The sequence below is a fragment of the Zootoca vivipara genome, chromosome 2 (assembly GCF_965207765.1).
Source record: "Zootoca vivipara chromosome 2, rZooViv2.hap1.1, whole genome shotgun sequence".
NCBI lineage: Eukaryota > Metazoa > Chordata > Lepidosauria > Squamata > Lacertidae > Zootoca > Zootoca vivipara.
Window position 1 is genome coordinate 41,081,474 of NC_142584.1, and position 20,226 is coordinate 41,101,699.

At 42.9% G+C, this 20,226-nt stretch overlaps 1 protein-coding gene across 3 annotated transcripts in view; it reads left to right on the forward strand.

The window, feature by feature from the left end:
• Positions 1-20,226, forward strand: part of CACNA1A (calcium voltage-gated channel subunit alpha1 A) — a 272,529-nt gene that overhangs the window by 185,939 nt on the left and 66,364 nt on the right. For all 3 annotated transcript variants that reach the window (XM_088661718.1, XM_088661717.1, XM_088661716.1), the window contains 6 exons: positions 2,231-2,337; positions 12,626-12,722; positions 14,270-14,430; positions 15,161-15,298; positions 18,067-18,268; positions 19,975-20,139. In XM_088661718.1, coding sequence (XP_088517844.1) covers positions 2,231-2,337; positions 12,626-12,722; positions 14,270-14,430; positions 15,161-15,298; positions 18,067-18,268; positions 19,975-20,139 — 870 coding nt within the window. The remainder of the gene's footprint in view (positions 1-2,230; positions 2,338-12,625; positions 12,723-14,269; positions 14,431-15,160; positions 15,299-18,066; positions 18,269-19,974; positions 20,140-20,226) is intronic.

Sequence of the window (20,226 nt, forward strand, 5' to 3'; positions counted from 1 at the left end):
GAGGCTACCGCAGATTGATTGTGTGACAGGCTTTTTTCACTTCACTTGGGAACTAAGATCTGCTCAGTTGAGTGCTAAGACAGAGCAAGATCTGGACTAAAGGCTGGTTTGTGCAAATAGGTAGCATGAGATACTATTAACCATTCCTAAAATGAGGTATTTCTAGAATCCACCCGGACAGAACACCTTCATTAATTAAATTTCCCCTCCCCTCTGTATTCTCATTTTTTATTTCTATTTCTATTTGTTACACTCCTCATTCTTACTGCATTTTGTATGTGCTTATGTCAACCATTCTGTATGGAAAATGACAAAATAATTACAAAAAGCATTTAATATACCAGAACAATTAGTAAATTTATAAAGAATAAAAAATAAGTTAAACCCCCTCTTTTAGAACTATCCTAATATTATTACCTATACCTTCGTTTGTTTATTCATTCATTCATTCATTCATTCATTCCCTCTCTAACATTCACACACCTAATTCCCTCCTGCATTTTTACTCAACTCCTCACACTCTTTCAGCTGCCATTCACACCGGACACTGTTAGACCTGTCATTCATTCTGACTCCTGCTTGCATTCCATCACATCCCCCTGCTGTCAGTTGTTCTTCCACTCACCTGTCTATTACAACTGTCTTTCATGTTTGCTGACATAATGGTTGCTCCATGCCCTTATCGTAACTCCCAGGTCTCTTACTGAGGGGAATAGATTTCACTTGGTTGACAGCCCTAAGCATACTTTCCCCCCCCTCCTGGCTTCCCATTTCTGTATATACTCTCTCAAGCCAGAGGATTTGCTTGTAGTTGTGACTGAGGACCACTAGATGACACCATAGCGCCTTATAGGTTAACTTCCACCACAATTCATCCACGCTTCCACTTGTCCCATGCCAATATAAAGCATGGATCAGAGCAGTTTTCCACTCACCCCATGCTTCCTAGGCACAGGTCAGAGTGGTTTTGTCTTTGCCCTTCCACTTTCCCCTGGAAAACCCATGCTCTAGTGCTAAATCGAAACAAACAGCTATCCATGAAAAACCTGGTTTGTGATTCAGTGCTAAATCACAGGTTTCCCTGGGAGAAAGCAGCAGGGCAAATGGAAGTGTGAATGAGCCCTAAGTCTCACTGAAAATCAATGGGAATTATTTGAGTAAACATGGTTAGAATCATACAGGGGAAGGCTGTAGCTGAGAAAGGGCCATAGCTCACGCATTATATGCCCCAGGTCCAGTCCCTGGTGTTTCCAGACAGGACTGTGAATTACTCCTGTCTGAAACCTTGTCAGTCATTGTCAACAACACTGAGCAAAATCAGTGGTCAGATGCAATATAAGGCAGCTTCCTATGTTCCATTAGGCTGGAAGAGCTTTTCCAGGCATTAGTTGATTTTACCGTAATTCAACAGTTCACTGTAAGCTGCTTAATGGGTTCCAGAAGGGACAGGTCTCACTCTGCATTCACTTCTGAGGCTCCTGGGTGCATGCTTCCCACATGACTGCATATATTTTTTTCTCTTTTAACATTACAGAAAATGTGTGATTGGTACGTAGTAAAAATGCTAAGCTATATGTCCTTTTACTGTAGCATTTGAAGTGGCTCTGAATTTAATGCATGCTTTACAGAGTGGCATAGTGAAATATTTGCCTACAAGCAGCAGTATATGTGCTGCAGAATGTTTTCATACACTCTGGATTCTGTGGTGTGGGGTTTGATAACTCCAGTATTGCATAGACCCCATCTCTACCCAGTCAGGATTCCTGTGACAGCAGCACCATTAAACACGTGGGGAGAGATTATGTCATGGAGGAAATTGTGTGTACAACACATCCAGAAAAACAATCAGCGTTTCAGACTGTGTTGTGCCAGCACCTTGATGCACAACTCTCAATATTCATAAAAACCAGATTTTAGTCTTTGAACTGGGCATGAAGTATCCTTTGTTTGCTATTTTCTGCATTGCACATGAGTACTAGAGCTGCACCTGTGGTCTGTTCTTAGCATTTTCATTTTCATGCAAGTCAATCCTTTTTTTCCTTTTTCTTTTTTGCCTTGATCTCCTGCTTTGTAAAATGAGCCCAGCAAGACTGACCTCCATCATTAGGGTGGAATTATGGAAACAATAGTAATTGACACTAGGGGACTGGGGATCTCAAAATTACAGTAATCAAAACCATGCATAGTGCCTCAAGAACCCTGTGTTTCTTTGCTTTGGTTAATTCTTTAGATGATTGACTTAGGACTGATCCTTCATCGGGGCGCTTATTTCCGGGACCTGTGGAACATCCTGGATTTCATTGTGGTCAGTGGAGCATTGGTGGCGTTTGCCTTCACGTAAGTTTCTTTAGGGAGCCATAGTGCTTTCTTTCTTTTACCTCTTTCTGCAGAAAGCACAGCTCATTCCCTTCTTCTGGAAAAGACTCATGTTGAAGCTTGATGCATGATTGGTTTGTTAACAGTTGTTAACACATAGGCAACTTGCTCCCCCCCTGCCCATTCCCTCATCACAATCCCTCTTCCGGTGCTGCCATAAGCCTTCCTAGAGCATGGACACTCCAAATCTGTGTGCTCTCCCCTTGGCTTGGGTTGCTCCTTGCATGTGGAGTTTTCCCCAAGGGCCAACTATAGGAATGGCAGACTGCCCCTGTTTCTTTTCAGACTCCTTGTAAGTTGCAGGTTGTGGGAATCTGAGCCATAAATTCTGAAAAAATGATCTCCTATGTTGCACTGAATGGATATATCAGGATGCAAAAAGGCCAAAAGGCTGGCATGGCTAAGATTTTGTTTTCTCAGTGATAACAGAAGCATACATCATTTGTAGAGAGGCTCCACTACTTCATGTTCAAGCTAAGAGAAAGAGTTGATTAAATGTAAAACTAACCTACATTTACAATACCACACTGTAGAAATAATAATAATAATAATAATAATAATGTATTTTGATGGAGAAGGCAGACTGTTTCTGACCTTCCACAAGCCTGGGTACCTCATTACCTCACAGAGCTGCCTCAAGTTTCTGTCGACAATTTCTTAGGATGCCAATAAAATCATAAGTGTGTTTGGGTGTAGGCTATAAAGCTATAATTGGACAAATCCAGCTTTTTTCAAACCATGACAAAATCTCCATTGAAAATCTGAGTACAATCTTGAGGGGTGAAAGAATTTTATACAGGAATTCCACATGAGCTTATTCTGGGATAATGAAGAACTTACTGGAATGAAAAAAGAGGGTAGGCTGATGCAAAGATATCCCATTCATCATATGAAAAATAAAGTAGGAATTTCCTGAAGTCTCGGAAGCATCATACATCATGTCTGGAGTTCTGAACTGAGTCTCAAACTTTTATCAATAAATGAAGTTATAGTGATTTATAACCAAGAACCTTCAGTGCTATACTGGAAAAGAACTTTCCTGCTTAGCAGCCTCAGCAATTGGTCCATTTCATAAGGCAGAGTAGCCAGCCTGATGCCATCCAGATTTGTGGACCACTGTAACACCCACCACGCAGTTAAAGCACTGCTCACTTGAAGAGTCATGGCTCCCCCCCCCCCAAAAAAAACCCAACCCTGGGAACTGTAGTTTGATAAGGAATTCTAGCTCTGTGAGGTATGGCCTAACAACTCTAAGCACCCTTAACAAACCACAGTTCCAAGGATTCTTTGGGGGAAGCCATGATTGTGGTATAAGACGGCTTTTAATGTATGTGGATGTAACCTACAACTCCCATCATCCCTGACCATTGGCTATGTTGGGACTGATGGGAATTTCAGTCGTAAGCACCCAAATGTCACCAGGTTGGCTATCCCTATCGTAGGGCTTGACTGAACTGGTCCCAGCTCCTGATTTCCTTTGCTCCCACATGGAACAAGGAAGGGAAGAAACAAGCAGAGACTTCTTAGTATTGGGGAACATCACACCTGGGTCCTGTGTCTGCGGTTCAGCTGAAAATAGGATGTGCGCAGTCTGTAGTGCTGATTGATTCAGAGCACGTTGGACAGGATTTGAATATCTTAATTGCTTCCAAGGGTAACTGGTTCTAAAGGTACAGAATTATATTCATTTTCCCTCCTAGAAATATTTTTTAGGAGCTTGGACCAAGGTGTAGTAGAAGAGGAAAGAACAATCTAACAGATTGCCACTTCTGTTGTTTGTTCATGTTATAGCTCTATTAACACACATGGCAATCGCAAGGCTTATCCACACTTCCTCTTGCCCTGCTGCTTTCTTCCTGGGGAAACCGCTCTTTAGCAGATTTCCCCCAGATTGCCATTTGTTCTGTTTATTGCAGAATAGCAGGTGTTTTCTAGGAAAGGAGTGGGTCAAGGGGAAACCACTCAGACTCATGCCTAGAAAGAGCAGGTCAAGCGGAAAACCACTCAGCCCTGTGCTTTCTAGGCCAGGGGTTCCCAACAAAATTTTCTTGAGGACCCCTTATCAAGCCGCTATTGTGACAAGGACCCCCATTAATTCCTAATCCTAAAATTAAAAAGTGAGAGCCAAATTAAGAGTCTTTTTATATTTTATATTTATATGTTTTTTACAGTTACAACAGAGTACACCATCAGCATACAGTTAGTTTTAATTTTCAGTTCTTAATGAGATGAACCACTTTTTAACCAACGGTCCATTTTTAACTACGCGAACTGTAGCTTCCGCGAAAAACAACGCTTTGTTTACAAACACTACTGTTTTGCAAAGAGGCAGCACGCGCCAGGGAGGAGGGAGGGGAATGGAGAAGACAGGGTACCTGCGCAGTAGCGCACAAATGAAGCCGACGCGCGCAAAGCATATTGGGGAGGTGAGCGTTAGTAGAATGCGCTTGCTGCCTCTTTGCAAAACAGTAGTGTTTGTAAAGCGCCACCTAACGGCATACAGCAGAACTACTGCCTCTATCTAATTCTAGTGTTGCGCTAGACTCTGCTCATGCAGGAAGCGGCCAAAACAAAAAATCTGTTATCATACGAAATATATTTAATATATTTTTTATTCTAATAGCATCTTGCGGACCCCTCTGGCATAGCTCACGGACCCCTGGGGGTCCGCGGACCACCTGTTGGGAACCACTGTTCTAGGCGGAGCCATAGCTACAGGGGAGCTAGCCAGGTTTTTGCACTGGCCAAAGCCTCCAGAGGGGGGCACCATTGAGGCTCCTTGGTGAAATAAAGCCTAGTTTCACCCTGTTTCTAGGCACGGGGCAAGCAGAAGTGCAGGTGAGCCCTAAGCTGCAATCCAATCCACTTGGCTGGAGGGGAGGTTGGATGAGGCAGAGGTGAGCCTCTGTCCAACCCTGCCAGCAGAGATGTTTCACCACTGTAGAGTACTGTACCTCAATGTGCCTGCACAAATGGCAGTCAGGCAGAAGCTACCACCAGCAATATCACCACTGGATATAGCCAGGGTAAACCCCATAAAAGGGAAAGGTCAGAGTCAGTCAAGCAAGGGATCTGCTGGATTCTGAACTAGCCCTGATGCAATCACATGATGGCAATGGGCCCAGTCTGGGCCTCTTCACTATGCCAGCAATAGGGCATTTTTTTGTTTCCCACTCCCTTTCTGCCATAGCTGCCAAGTACCCCGTTTTGCCCAGGAAACCCCCGTTTTTTCATACCGTTTCCCGGCGGTCCCCCGTATCACTTCGTCTCCTGTTATTCTCCCTTATATTCTCCTGCCGGCGACCATTTTTGGTGCCCATAGATGGGTAAAGCGACACCGGAAGTTGCGTCTACACAACTTCCGGTGTCACGCAGCTGCCGGTCCTGGATTCTGCAGTCCAGGACTTGGCAGGTATGCTTTCTGCCCTGGCTGGAGTGAGTGGTGGGGCTGTGTGGATGTGTTGGTGGCCATGTCATTTGGTTAAGCCCTGCCACTGCAACCCATGAAGAAAAACCAATACGCCAGCCCCAGTGAGCTTACCTTTTAAATTGTGGTTAGAAAAACGGGGGTGGGGGGTGAAGTGGAGGCAAGTGGAACAATGTTTTCTGAGTGTGCGAGCAGGTGAAGTTCCATATGCATTTGCAGTGGGAGGAATGCAACATAGCACTAAGGAAATTGCTTCATCAGGGCAAGCATTGCTGTTCGCCTGACGGAACGTCCTCTCTCCTCCACTCAGGTGCTGTCCTGAAGGTTCTCTCAGTTCCCACCCTCCAAGCCAATTTGGGGGTTATGTGGAGGGAGAAGAGCAGGAAAGCCCAGCAGCAGTTGGGGTTGTCCTTGTGCAGGCTTCTGCTAGTGAACAATTAGTTGCCTAGTGTCTTTATCCCAAAATTCATCAAGGCCAGAAATCTTGAAGGGCATGGGCAGTTTTTCTGAGGTGCTCTGCACTCAATCATTCAGCATGAGGCTCTTGTGATGCATGAGAAAAATACAGGTGAAACTCAGAAAATTAGAATATCATTGAAAAGTGCATTTATTTCAGTAATACAACTTATTATTTTTTATTTTTATTTTTATTTTTTCAAATGCTTTCTTTTGGAAATTCCACAGTAATAAAACAAATAGTTCCAATAATACAAAAATAAACATCGCTATTACATTCCATTAATTACATTCAATTTATAATTGACCTGCCTAACAACAAATAATTAGAATTACAACAAATAAAGGCTTGACATATATTGCTTTGCATGTCATGCATCTATCTCATATATTGGTTTCACCTTTTAAGTTGCATTACTGAACTAAATGCACTTATCGACGATATTCTAATTTTCCGAGTTTCACCTGTATTATTAATGAAACCTTATCTCATATTTTCTATCTACAAACCACAAGGATGGTAGGAGATTCCACAGCAACCCAAAGGTTACCAGATTAGTGCAGTCAGCCTTTTTCCTGGAATAGCCACCTTATTTCCTCCCTACCTGCATGCCTTGCACCCATTTTCCAGCTCTTCCGTGCATCTGCAACTTTCTTCTATAGTTTTTGGCTCTCTGCATGAACCTAGGAACGTGCTATGGCCTCCTCAAAAGTGCCTTCACTCATGCACTGGGGTCTCAGGGTTGCTGTCTCCAGTCATGCCCAGGTGAAATTTAATCTGGAGGTGTTTCAGCCTCTTTTCCCAGATCACACACCTGTAACCTTTCCCCCCCCCCCCATCCTGAGGCGATGGGCAAAGCAGCCTGAATACAGAGTGAGCATTTGAAACCTTTGCTTCTGGCCTGAGGCTGCAATGCTTCACTTATGGACCCCTCCATATGCCCTTTTTATTCATGATTATTTGTTGTCATGGTAGTACTGCGAGTTCCTCTGTAGCCATCTCAGGTGAAGGTAGTCTTGCGGTTCTAGCATATCTCTTAAGTGGCCGGACATAGAACAAGCTTGGGGAAGAACTGAGGCTGAAATCCTGGAATGGTGACTAAAGTTTCTAGTCAGGTATCGCATATGCAGCACGTGGCACTGAGCCAGTGCCATCACATGGAAAGGCAAGCTCCAGTAGTGTTGTGAACTTGTGACTAAGGCAAGCCTATGTCGCTGCAGTAACCTGGCTTGTGTAGCAGGGTGAAAGTGTAGTTGTCCCTAAGGCCTGCCGTAGCTCACTCTTCCAGATATCCCATTTTCAAAAATATCTTAACACAATGGAACTTGACCCTGTACCTGCAGGACTGAAGAATGGGAGCTGTGAATTCACCTTGCAATAGATTAGCATTTATTCTACTGATCCAACATTCACATGCTTATATACTCAGCCTTGGAGATCTGATTAGGACAGTGCTTCTGCTTCAAAAACAATAAGGGCAGCAAGAGCTATGGAAGAGAATTTGGGGTGCACTACTAGAGATGATGGGTATCTGACAGATTTATCAGAGATTTGGGGCTCCTGGAGACCATGGGTCTCATTTTCTTTCGTAATCTTCTGACAATTGCCACCATAGAAGAGTAGTGGAATAGGATTAATGTCAGACATAACTGGCATTTTAAAAGTCAGTGCAAACCACTTTGCAGCGACATTGTTGGTGGTTGTGTTTCCCAGTCATTTATTACTCTGATGGAACTTGCCACCCTCTACTGCACTTTTACTTTCCTCTCTTTCTTATGCATTCCATATCATTGGTGATCTGGTTTGTTCTTCTCTCATCTCTCATCAGTTTCATTAAAATTTTCATCAGCATTTAGAAAATGTTTTTTGAGCCAATCATGCCAGCTTCAATTAAATGTACAAGGGTCTGTATTGTTTTTCAACTGTGTTGCTGTCATCTGACTGTATAACTGCTCTGTAGTCCACCGCGTTATGTTTATTCATACTATTGCATCAATAGCAGCCACACCAGTGTGTTAAGCAGCTAGATTCTGGATTGTAAACTCATTTCATAGCCACTGTTCTAGACTGGAACTTAGGATCACCAGAGGAGTGTCAAGATAATTGCTATTACCCCATCTAGGTCCAAAAAAATTGTGCCGATGAAAGCTTGGCCTCCCCCACCACTATTGCTATCTGTATTTGGACAAAAGATGATCACCTCGATAGGGAAAGTTAGTACAGCTTCATGAAACAATAGTTTTTATTTGTACTAGCTTAGAGGTACGGACTGAGAACTGTTAAACAGTGTCCCAGACTTAAACAGCCTTATTGGCTTCCCACATCATGTGGTGAGGCATGCAACCTGATCTCACATATGTTTATTTGGAACCAAGTCACACTTAAAATCCTACCCATGCCTACTACAAAATACATCCTATTGAATTCAATAGTGCTTACTCTCAGTTAAGTGGGGTTAGGATTGCAGCCTTCTTCCCTACTAAGCGTGCTTAGGTATAAAGACTTGGTATTTCAATCAAACTCCTCTTCATTTTCATTAATTGGTCAGGATTTGTGTAACCATTGGAATTTGATACCTCGATTTTATGTTAGTGGAAATTAGGAGTATAAAAATACAAGCAAGCACATCAAGAAATGGATGCTGAATGAGAAACCGAAAAGCTTTAAAGAATAAGGATATGTAAATTTAGGGTAAAGATTAAGCCTTGAATAAAAACCAAGTACAATCTGAATGTGAGTTAGCTCCACATAAGGGATGAATAAGATTTTTTGAAGCACCTTTGGCTGCTGCCCTTTGCCCTCAGGTGGTTTTTTGTGTTTGTTGTTTGGTTTTGGATGAGCAAGGGCAGACAGATTTGTCCTCTTTGTAAGAAATGCTTTGTCCAGTGATGCTGGAAACTTCCCAGGTTTCCAACTGAGGTGGCATGAAGGATTTTCTCAACACCAAGGTTTTGATCTTGTTTAGCCTAAGATCTGTAGCACATTACTACCCTGTGTTTTAAGGCAGCCGACAAAGAAGGGTGCAGGAAAAACCAATTTGGTTCAGAAACTTCCCTGAACAGAGCCAGCATGTGGTATTGGGTTCGTTTGGGGTATATGTTGTGTGTTCTCTTTCTTAATGTTACTCACTTTCCTTGTCTCTTCCCTTTCACTGCCACTTCACAACAGGAGCAGCTCACGGTAAAGTCTTTCTGTCTGTCTCTTTCTCTTTATTTATTTCTTTCTTTCTTTCTTTCTTTCTTTCTCTCTCACTCACTCACTCTCTGGTACACATTCTATTTATCTATGTGATCTTGGTTATGCATCACTTTGGCTAATGTGGTTAGAAGGGAAGACATTTTAGAGCTCCCTTCGTCTCTCCAAGCATCAGTCATTCAGTTGGTACTGTTGTAGGTTGCATCACAGAGTTGGGATCATTGTATTTTACTGTCAGGATTTCACTCTCTGGGACTCTGCAATGGCCATGTGATGTGTACTGTACAGAACATTCTACTGCAACCTGCTTGAAATATATTGAAATCCTACTTGTGCCAGGAACTCCTGATATGCTAATGTTGTCAAGGATGAAGGACAAGGATGGTGATTAGAAATAACATCAGCTTTAAAAAGAATGCCCCCACATGCTAGGGACTTTGGGAACATCCAACTGCACTGAGCAGTCATAGGACGGGGCGCTACTTCCTAGAGGCCTGTTGTCATCTACACACATCAGCAACAAAAACGGCCCTGGGACATATGTTTGGGAGTGTTTTTGTTTTAAATCTAGCCTCCCTTGTGCTTTTGTTCTGTCAAGGGGGGAGTTGGAGAGCATTGTTTGCTTGGCTGTAAAGCCTGGGGCTCACTGTTGTTCGAAGAAAATTTCTTCTGGTGAATAGAGATATAATACAAATAAACAGGGCATTTTCACAACTATGTGTTCTGCCCAAACAGACAATCCTTCTGTCTCTTTGTTCTGCAGGCTAGCTATTCTCAGTAATGTTAAACATTTATGCTGGAAAATGACAATGTTTGGGAATGTCATGGCCAGAGAGTGCTAATAGGATCAAGCTGGAATATGTCACTACTAGACATCCGTTTTACATTTTCATGCATCTAAAACTGTCATTTTATTAGAAGTGTCATGAGAGATTATCTAGCTGTCAGAACACAGAGGTCTCTAGCTAGAACTCTTTCCCTTTGTGTCTGACTTTTGGAAGGATTATAATCGGGGGCTCTTCTCCAAGTGGCTTTGTTGGCTCTCCATTGAGATTGAATATATGTTCACTCAAAAGTTTGAAAGCCATCTCTCCAGCAGTGCATTTCTGAGAAAAGGTTTTGCCACTCTCTTTATAGTATGAGGCTATTCACATGTGTTGAATCAGAAGTGTAAAAGAAAGAGTGCTCCTCGTAGAAGTGTATGTTAGATAGCAGGGCCTGTGAAGCAGCTGTAGTTATAATAGCTCTCCTGTAATACAGTCATGTTGCTTAAATGTTTCCTTAAATTATAACTATAATTTATTATATAGATACCTCAAATAAACCCACTATTAGAAAAGTTGTGTTTGTAGTGGACTTGCAGTGGTTTATTGTAGGCATATACAAATTTCTCTTACCACCCCAGCTGGTAAAAATACAACAACATTAATAAATTAAATAGCTAACAATTTGCTGCATATTCATGATTTCCAAAATCAGCTGCCCTGCTTTGTCTAATGGTGGGGCTGGCTTTCAGTGGCTTCTTGTAGAAGATGAAAATTCTCCAAACTAGGAATCGATTCCAGGAATATGTCCTTGTCATCTTCTTTTTCACCCAATAAGAAAAATTGACACGGTGGAGCTAAATGGGACTGAAGAACTTTAGCATATTGATACTCTCACCTTCGCATGTGTGTGAAGGGAGAGATGGAGTTCTATCTTACTGCTTGAGAGAAGGTTCTAGGTTATCTGGATGCACACAGAATGTGATCCAGTGGATAGGTTAAGGAAAAGCATATTGAACAGTCATCCAAGGACAGGACTGCTTCAGAATAAACTTTTAATTCTCCCCATACCAAAAATTCTCTGGGATTGGAAAAGTAATGTGTAATGGAGAAGGATAGGCTAGAACAATTCTCATAGATGTGCAAGCATGCTCACTGGGGTGCTGGCTTTCAACATACAAGAATTTTCATCATGAAATATGCCATGCCACCCATCTGCATTCTGAAGTACAGTAGTACAGTCCCAGGAAGGTTTCATGATATAACAACAACAACAGCAGCAACCAAAGCACCCAGTATGTTTGAATATGTGTTTTTTATGCCTCGGGGCTATAAAGATTCTGTAGGTGTACTTTGTATTCTTTCAACTTGCAACAGGTCTGTAAGGGGCTTCCCACATTTCTCTGTTCTGTTAGTTCTGTATAAGTTATCTGCATAAAGCTAGTATATGTTTCTAACAGCATCAACATATTCTGCTTCACTTCGGCATGGGTTCCTGAAGCAGCACAGTGAGAGTATTAATTCAGGCTGCAACTTCTTCCTATGTTATTTTCCCCATTCTTAGGAGAATCCTGTTTTAAAATGCCCCCCTTTCATATGATATGCTGTACACACAAATGCATAGCCAGTTAGGATCTGAGAAAGGTAAACCTTAGTAAGGCTGTAATGATTCTTGGCATTGTATGTGTGTACACTTTACAAAACTGGGAGAAGACAACTTTAGTAGCATAGGAGATGAGGGGAAACTAATATAGGGTAGCATAAAAACAGGCAGGATAACTTGACTGGCAAGGTTTGAAGTTTAAAGGAAATTAGAACTGAGTTGAAAACTGCTGTTGAATACTTTAGTGCTGTGTATCAGCTGGTTTCAATGAGTGCCATTGGCTTGTAACACTCCAATACACCTCACAGCACCTTCTACGCTTTCTCAGTGAATCTGGTAACAACAGTTAAAGAATACATCCAGCAAATACCTGAACCCCCTTTGAAAATGTTACTTCTAGACCAGGTTATTTTCTTTTTTGAAGAGTACATGTCTTGGGACGGAACATTCCAACTTCTTAGCACCTTGAGGAATCCTTCACAAGGGATCTAAATCCTATGGTGCTGGTGAACAGAGAGGTGCTGAAAGGGTACCGATACAGATGAAGTAAGTGATGGGTGGAATTGAAAGCATCTAAAAAAGGGTAAAGCAGCTGAAGGAATGGAAATAATGGAGTGGTAACTGAAAAAGGTAGATGCGACTGTTACAACAGAACCTTAAAAGGAGCATGGATGACAAAATGGGTAGCAGATAGCATGAGTATATATATCTCCCTTTGGCAGTCCTCTGTCTAGAACAGTGTAAAGATTCAAGCCTCATTGTTTTTCCTTGCTCTTCTGTCCTCACCCAACCTCTCTCTACAGAGGCAGCAAAGGGAAAGACATCAACACCATCAAATCCTTGCGTGTCCTGCGTGTCCTCAGACCCCTCAAAACTATCAAGCGATTGCCAAAGCTCAAGGTGTGTTGGAAGTCAGAGCCATGTACATCAATGACACTATATATATAAATAAATGATGGTGATGATCATTGTTGTTTTGGGGGGGTGTAAATCAACAGTTTAAGAAAGAAAATGTGAGTGTGGTTAGAGTGAGAAGAAAGTTGGACCCAGCCTTCAGACCCTTTCATGCATGAGATCTAGTGAAACAAAGGGAGGGATTTCTTTATTTTCTCTGCATATACACCTCTAATGTACAGTGTCATTTGAATTGGAGCATAGTTAGGGATGGAGGAGGAACCCACCCTACCCTTACACAATCCAGACATACCATGCATGACCTGGATCAACTTCAGAATCCATAGTACAGTGAATTCCATTATGAGGGGATCTGCAGGCTCTGTGCTGCCTCCAACCCCCCTCTGAACTTCCCTCCCTTTAAAATGCATGTAAACATTGGGGCAGCCGTTTCCCCCCATACAGTTCTCTCTGGGAGTGGCAGAATGATATCAAGTACTGTTGCTCCCAGGGAGTCTTGCTCTATACATATTGGAAGCAGGGACCACCCCATGCTAGCAGCTTAGGCTCTGGGTGGTTGCATACACTATTTCTGAAGCTATAAATAGAAAAATGGATGGGGCGGGGGGGGGAACGGGAGAGAGTATGCAACCATCAGGCTGTCTTGTAAGTACTTTAAAATGTGTGTTTCTGGGTGTTAAATAATTTTCCATTTAAAATCTGCCTGGAAAGGGGATGAGATGAATTTAGTCCCATCACCTGTGAGAACTGGGATGGACCAGACTTTAAGGGGTCCATCTATACCTAAGCATAATTGTGCCTGTTTTCCAACCATAATTCTGCAAAATGAGGATAACATTTCATGCATCTGATTAAGTGGACTCTAATCCATGAAGATTTATGCACTAAATAAGAGAGCTAGACTCTCTCTTGCTACAATAGACTAACACAGCTTTATCTATAAGTAGCAAAAAAGATGGAATCCTCTTTGTGGGGACAAGTTATTGCTCTGTTTTGGAGAAACTTGAAATTATTTTTGGATGGGCTGAGGATTTTTAAGAAATAGGTACTTCTGTGGTTATCCAGACAGCTTGGGACTTGGCTTCCTCAGAAGTTGCCTGCTCCCATAATGATTTCTCAGCGCTTGACAGGGTCTGCTCTCATCTAGGCAGCTGCAAGGGAGAGAGGTGGTGGAAGCAAGATAGTTTAGTATCCTCTGTGGGAATCCATTGGACTTCTATCTGTTTTAGAGGGCTTTAGAATACTTCTACTTATTTATTTTAATAAATGTTTCACATCAAATTGAATTTCTATGTTCCGCAATTTTATGGTCTGCAGCTCTTAAACTAGTTTTTATTCATTTGTTTAGTGCTGATATTTTAGTGCTTCATACAATTGTTAATTTAGCTTGGTTTTATATTTGGTGTTGTATGTCCTTTTTTTGCAAGATGATTTGGGGTTTTCTTTAAGCCACTTCGGTTGGCTGGATATACATTACCGGTATAATAATAATTACCTAGCAAACCCTTACCAGAACCCTGTGTTCTTTCTAGGCCGTCTTTGACTGTGTGGTGAACTCACTCAAAAATGTCCTCAATATTCTCATTGTGTATATGCTCTTCATGTTCATATTTGCTGTGGTGGCTGTCCAGCTCTTTAAAGGCAAGTTCTTCTACTGCACTGATGAGTCCAAGGAGTTTGCAAAAGATTGCAGGTATGTATGTTGCTTCCATCCATCTTGCCACCATTCTGCTTCCTGGGCCTGACACCATTCCCTTTCCTTTGGCAAGCTAACATTTTCTAATAACTTTTATGTCGCTTCTCTAGAGTTATAGACTCAAAACCCAAATTAGGGTTGAGCTTGCAGGTTACATTTCTCATGTTGCGTTCCCTGCTACATCAGTACTGGCGATTGAGTTCTAATGCTGTAGTTCCTGATTTATATTTTGCTAACTGTGTACTTGATAGTACTGTTTGTTATGCTGATTTTATATCTCACCATAAAGAAAATATAATCAATAATAATAATATAAATAACCCAGATCCATAGTGAAATCACAGTATAGCTCAGTTATTATCTTACTAATAACACAGCCAAATCTTAAACTGGTATACATTAGTGTCAGTCAAGTTAATGCAGTAACTGTGGTTTATACAGACCAGACCTATTAAGAGCTATTGTGTTGGAGTTAAGTGAATCAGCTCCACTTAAGCACCCTGAAATGAGGCTGTTATACCAGCTAAAGTGTGATCATTAGCTATCTCGATTAACTTTTGGGTGATAACATGAATAACAGTTTCAGACACTCCTTATATTCACACAGAGACTGAAGCTCCAATCACTGGCAAAGCAACCATTTGCACCATAACATATCCTTGCTAAATTGCCCATACTGCATTGTTGTAGCATGTCCCTGAATGTTCCTCTTGATCTCCTTCATCAGGGGAGAGTACTTAGTCTATGAGAAGGATGACGTGAAGGCTGAGAAACGAGAATGGAGGAAATATGAGTTCCATTATGACAACGTGTTGTGGGCGCTCCTTACTCTTTTCACTGTATCTACAGGAGAAGGCTGGCCAGAGTAAGTGATTCAGGAAAATGAGTGTCTGTTACTATGCTAGGCTGGCTAGGTACCTGGTTGGCTGCTGCTGGAAACTAGATTGGTCCCTAGACAAAACTAGTCTAGCCTTTTTGGATTAGCTTCATCACTAAGCCGCTTTTGTCACATAGAAGTCCAGGCTTATCAGCCATAGTTTGCCCTTGCCATATAAAAACACCATCCTGGGAAGAAGGATTTGTATGAAATGTTTCTTTATTTCTGCTGGCCAAAAGCCACTGAAAGCATGGGAGTGTAAAAAGAGGCAAAATGTCATTAAGATTGGGGCTTATGATTCATGAACTTTACCTTCTGGAAACCCAAGGTCCATTCTGGGCATGCACATAGGTATTTGTTTACCTGTGATATGTCCCATTTTTGTTTCAAAAAATGTTTTGTCTGTGGAATAGTGCAAGAGCAATTGTACACAAAACAGCTGTTTTAGAAAATTAAACTAAAGTGAACATGCCTCCAGCAACAACTGGTGAAGTTAGGCATGCTACCTTTCCTTTGGACTTTTGAAATAAAATAACTAGATTGTGCTTGGACACAGGGGCGTACCCAGGATCAAAACTAGGGGGGCGCAAGGGGCAGGGCTAAGGCACGGGAAGGGAGGGGCCACAACAGATGTTAAGGTGACAACAGATCATCTATCAGGGCCGTCTTAAGCCCATCCAGCACCGTGGCGCAAAGGTGCCTTTGCCGCCCCCTCCCTGCACGGGAGAAACGGGAGAGGGGTGTCAGGCAGCAGAGCGGGAAGCTTCTGCAGGGGGGGGTGATGGGGGGGCTCCGAGAGAGAGCTGCACCTGAAAGTGCCGCCTGGCGCACGCCCTCCGCACTTTCTGCCGAAAGCGCCTCACAAGTCTCCTGCTGGGAGGAAGGAGGTGCCCGAGACGCGGGAGATGCGAGGCGGCGCAGCCTGCAGGGTGAGCAGCCGGCCGCTTGGACGCACCCCTCCCAGCTCACAGCGCCGGAGCCCGGTCCTGCTCAGCCTTTGCCCGGCCGTGCAGCAGCGGCTTCAGCCCCGCTCTCGCAGCTGCTGCTCTGGCGCCGCAGCAGGACAGGCGCGTGCTCTCGTTCTTGGGATGGCGGGCTAGCCGGGCACACTGCGTGGCTCCCTCAAATGGAGTCACGCCGCACACGCATGCACAGCTAGCGTCGCGCAGCATTCCTTCGCTGGGGGCGGGGGGGAAGCAAAACGCAGCAGGGCGACAGCGGCTTGGCTGCGCTCTCTGGTTCCCCGCCGCGCTTGGCCTTGCAGGAGCTCGCGACGGGGAGCTGGAGGGAGGGCGCGGAACGTCGAACTCGCGCTCCGCCGGGCTGTGCTCCGCCTCTGCCCACCAGCCCCGCTGGCAGCGCCGCTCCCGCCCACAGCTGCGCTGGCCCTGCTTCCAGGGGGGCTGCTTCCAGGGGGGAGCTGCCCCCTCCTGCCCCTCCTGTCTACGCCCATGCTTGGACAACAAGCAAATGGGAATAGGGGATGTGGAAATAAATAACACTGAGAAAAATAGCTTTACACATGTTAAAACAACAACAAACCAGCCACACAATGCGCTTCAGTTGGTTACATGCTGTTTTATGCCAAATTTCCCACCTCCATTACTGCATTATCAATAGATTGGAAAATGCAAATTAAATGGGGGGGCTGCCATTTGGATGAAGATGATGTGTAGATAACATGAAAAACTTACAAACATAGGTTGCCCTATACATAACCCTTTTGCCAGAGAAACAATTTCTCTTGTGACCTATAACTGGGATCAGCCTACTGTAGACCTCCAGTGCCCAAACCCCGCATTAATATAGCAGTGCCATTGGTGCAAGATTTGGAGGCAGGTGTCCAGGGCTCAATTCAGAAGAATGAGTAGAAGGGGCCCCAGATATAGGAGAGTTGGCATATTTTAAACCACATTTTAAAATCAAAGAAATAATACACATTACCATCTAAAAGCCTTGCCCCTCCATAAGATGATAATGTCTAGAGTTTAAACAAAAAAAAAATTCCTTCCAGCAGCACCTTAGAGACCAACTAAGTTTGTCATTGGTATGAGCTTTCGTGTACATGCACACTTCTTCAGATATATGGAGTTCATGAATTTCTGAGAGATACATGCACAGACAAATGGTTTTCAAATTGCAGAAGCATATTTGGAATGTAATGTTTTATGTTTCAGACTAATCTCAGGTTCTGGAAAGTCTAACATTTTGTTTTGTTGACTTGCAGATTTGTAAATATAACTTTTGTTAATTAAAAAACAGAATTGTTAGAAGGTGTCTCCATTTCAAAAGTACCAGTGCTTGCATTGACAACCACATGGGAAAGAGAACCAGAACAAATGACTGCATCTTCCTCTTCCTCTATGCACCCAAGAGGAAGAGGTAAGTGCTGCCTTCCCATCCATCTCTTTCCCACTTGCTATGAATTTTGCCAGCTGCCATCTGAGACCTTGAGCTTAGTAAGATTCATCTCACTGTGTGATGAGAATCTCAAAAGCTACAAAAGACTTTACAGACACTTTGGGGTGATTACAGCTGATTTGAGGTTATAAATAGTCCATGTCAGAAAAACCTTCATGGAGCAGACTATCGGAAATCTTCTTAAATTTTGAGTATTGGGAACCTATCTCAGAAATCATAGGGTTTTACCACTATTTTAGATGGATCAGCAAGCATGATGGATCATTCACAGGGCTCTTCAATTCTTCCCACCACATCTCATTGGATTTCCCCATCTCTCCTTGTTTTTTCTGCAGTGTCCTCAAGCACTCAGTAGATGCTACATATGAGAATCAAGGCCCCAGTCCTGGTTATCGCATGGAGATGTCCATCTTCTATGTGGTCTACTTTGTGGTCTTCCCTTTTTTTTTTGTCAACATTTTTGTGGCCTTAATCATTATCACCTTCCAGGAGCAAGGGGACAAGATGATGGAAGAGTACAGCCTGGAGAAGAATGAGGTGGGAATGGGCAAAGTGCTTTGGCAAAAAAAAAAGTACTGGTATTGGTAAATCCAGCCAGCTTCCTGAAGTTTCTATTCCATTTCTTCATGATAGTTTCAAAACTTTGATTTGTTAAAAGATGGGGGGGGGCAGTGGATAACTGAATCTGTGTTTAGTAGCAGTGAAACTTAAATGACAAAAAGTCAACAGATTTCAAAAACAGATTCGTTATAGAATACCCAAGAAGCCCATTCCCATTTTGAACTGCATCCATCTCCTCTTGAGAAATTCTAAGAAGCTAACAATAACATCAAAATCCTAAAAAAATACACAACACAGAGATTTAAAAGCAACACCACACACATACAAAAGTACACATAAGGGGCAATGCACCGTGTACTTGAAGTCTTCAGTTTTATTGATTTATCCTCTACTTCTGCCATCTATAAGGTTGGAGGAAACTGGAATTTGTGATAGTTTAAGGTTCAGTTGATATCATTTGTTTTTTCCTCCACTCCTTGCAACGTGAAGAAGATTCTGCTCCTAGTTTTGTGGTGCACAATCCTTTTTCTGTTTCTTTCTTCTACAAATAGTAATAGCCCACCTCAAGCAGCTGTCCTGGGGGGAATATTGATGTCCTCTGAAAGCAGGAGTGCCTAAACTTCAGCCTGATTCAGTCACAATTTTCCATGACTGAGCATAATATTCCACATACCCCACCCCAAAAAAACCTATGGCGGATGCTCCACCATGCAACGGTAGAGCCCCAGTGGAGTTGGGAGGGATTCTTTTATTTTTAAAGTAAGGTAAGATAATTATTCCACTGAAGATCCTGTAAAAAGCAGACCTCACTGAACTAGTTGGGTGAACTGAATAGTATTTAGCTCATTGAGGTTAGGATTTCCAAGTCATGCTGCTGGGATGCAGCCTTCACCAGCCTGGCCCCCTCTAGATGTTTTGGTTTGCAACTCCCATCAGCCCCAGCCAGCATGGGAAGGACCAAGTGGGTGACAACCGGACTGAAGACTTCATAGGTGCTAATTAGTTGTGCTTCATTTATTTTAGTGAAATAACCTTAGGGCCATTTACCACATTGCTTTTTGAAGGCATGTGTACATAGACTCATGTCTTAGACCAACTTAATGTAGGAAAGCAGACATTCATCTACTTCCTAGGTAAGACCTAGGTTTAGAAGCACTTATTGGGTATTTGCATCTTCCTTGAGATATAGATGCATGTTTCAACCTTGCAACATTATGTTTTCTGGCATCTTAAGACACTGACGTGCACAACCTTGCCTTCAAAATTAATGTCATATACAGCAGGCATTTTGCTACTGGTGCTAAAGTAAGGCTACATTAAATGTCTTGAGTCAGTACAAGGAAGGACTGGAGGGAAGAGCAAACATTTTGGTCAAAGCAGACTCTAAAGCGATTCAGTCAGAAGGAGAGAATATAGCACCATAGGAATCTGCCTTATGCCAAGTCAGACTATTGATCCTTGTAGCTCAGTACTGTTCATGCTGATTTGCAGCTGCATTCCAGGGTTTCAGGCAAGAATCTTTCCTAGCCCTGCCTGGAGAAACCAAGGATTGGGCCTGGGACCTTTTGCATGATCTACATACATTTCCTATGAATCCAAGCTTGCTTTTTCTCCTTGGCATCTTCTCTTGAAAAAGACTCCTGCACCTTCTTCACTGCTACTCTTCTAATCTCTCTTCACAGCGAGCCTGCATTGACTTTGCCATCAGCGCCAAGCCACTCACCCGGCACATGCCTCAGAACAAGCAGAGCTTTCAGTACCGTATGTGGCAGTTTGTGGTTTCACCACCCTTTGAGTACACCGTTATGGCCATGATTGCCCTAAACACCATTGTCTTAATGATGAAAGTAAGTAGGCGGAGTCATGGGGTGCGCTTCATGTGGGGTTTGCCCTGACTAACGTGGGAGTATGATGAATACTGTATAGCTAGCTGA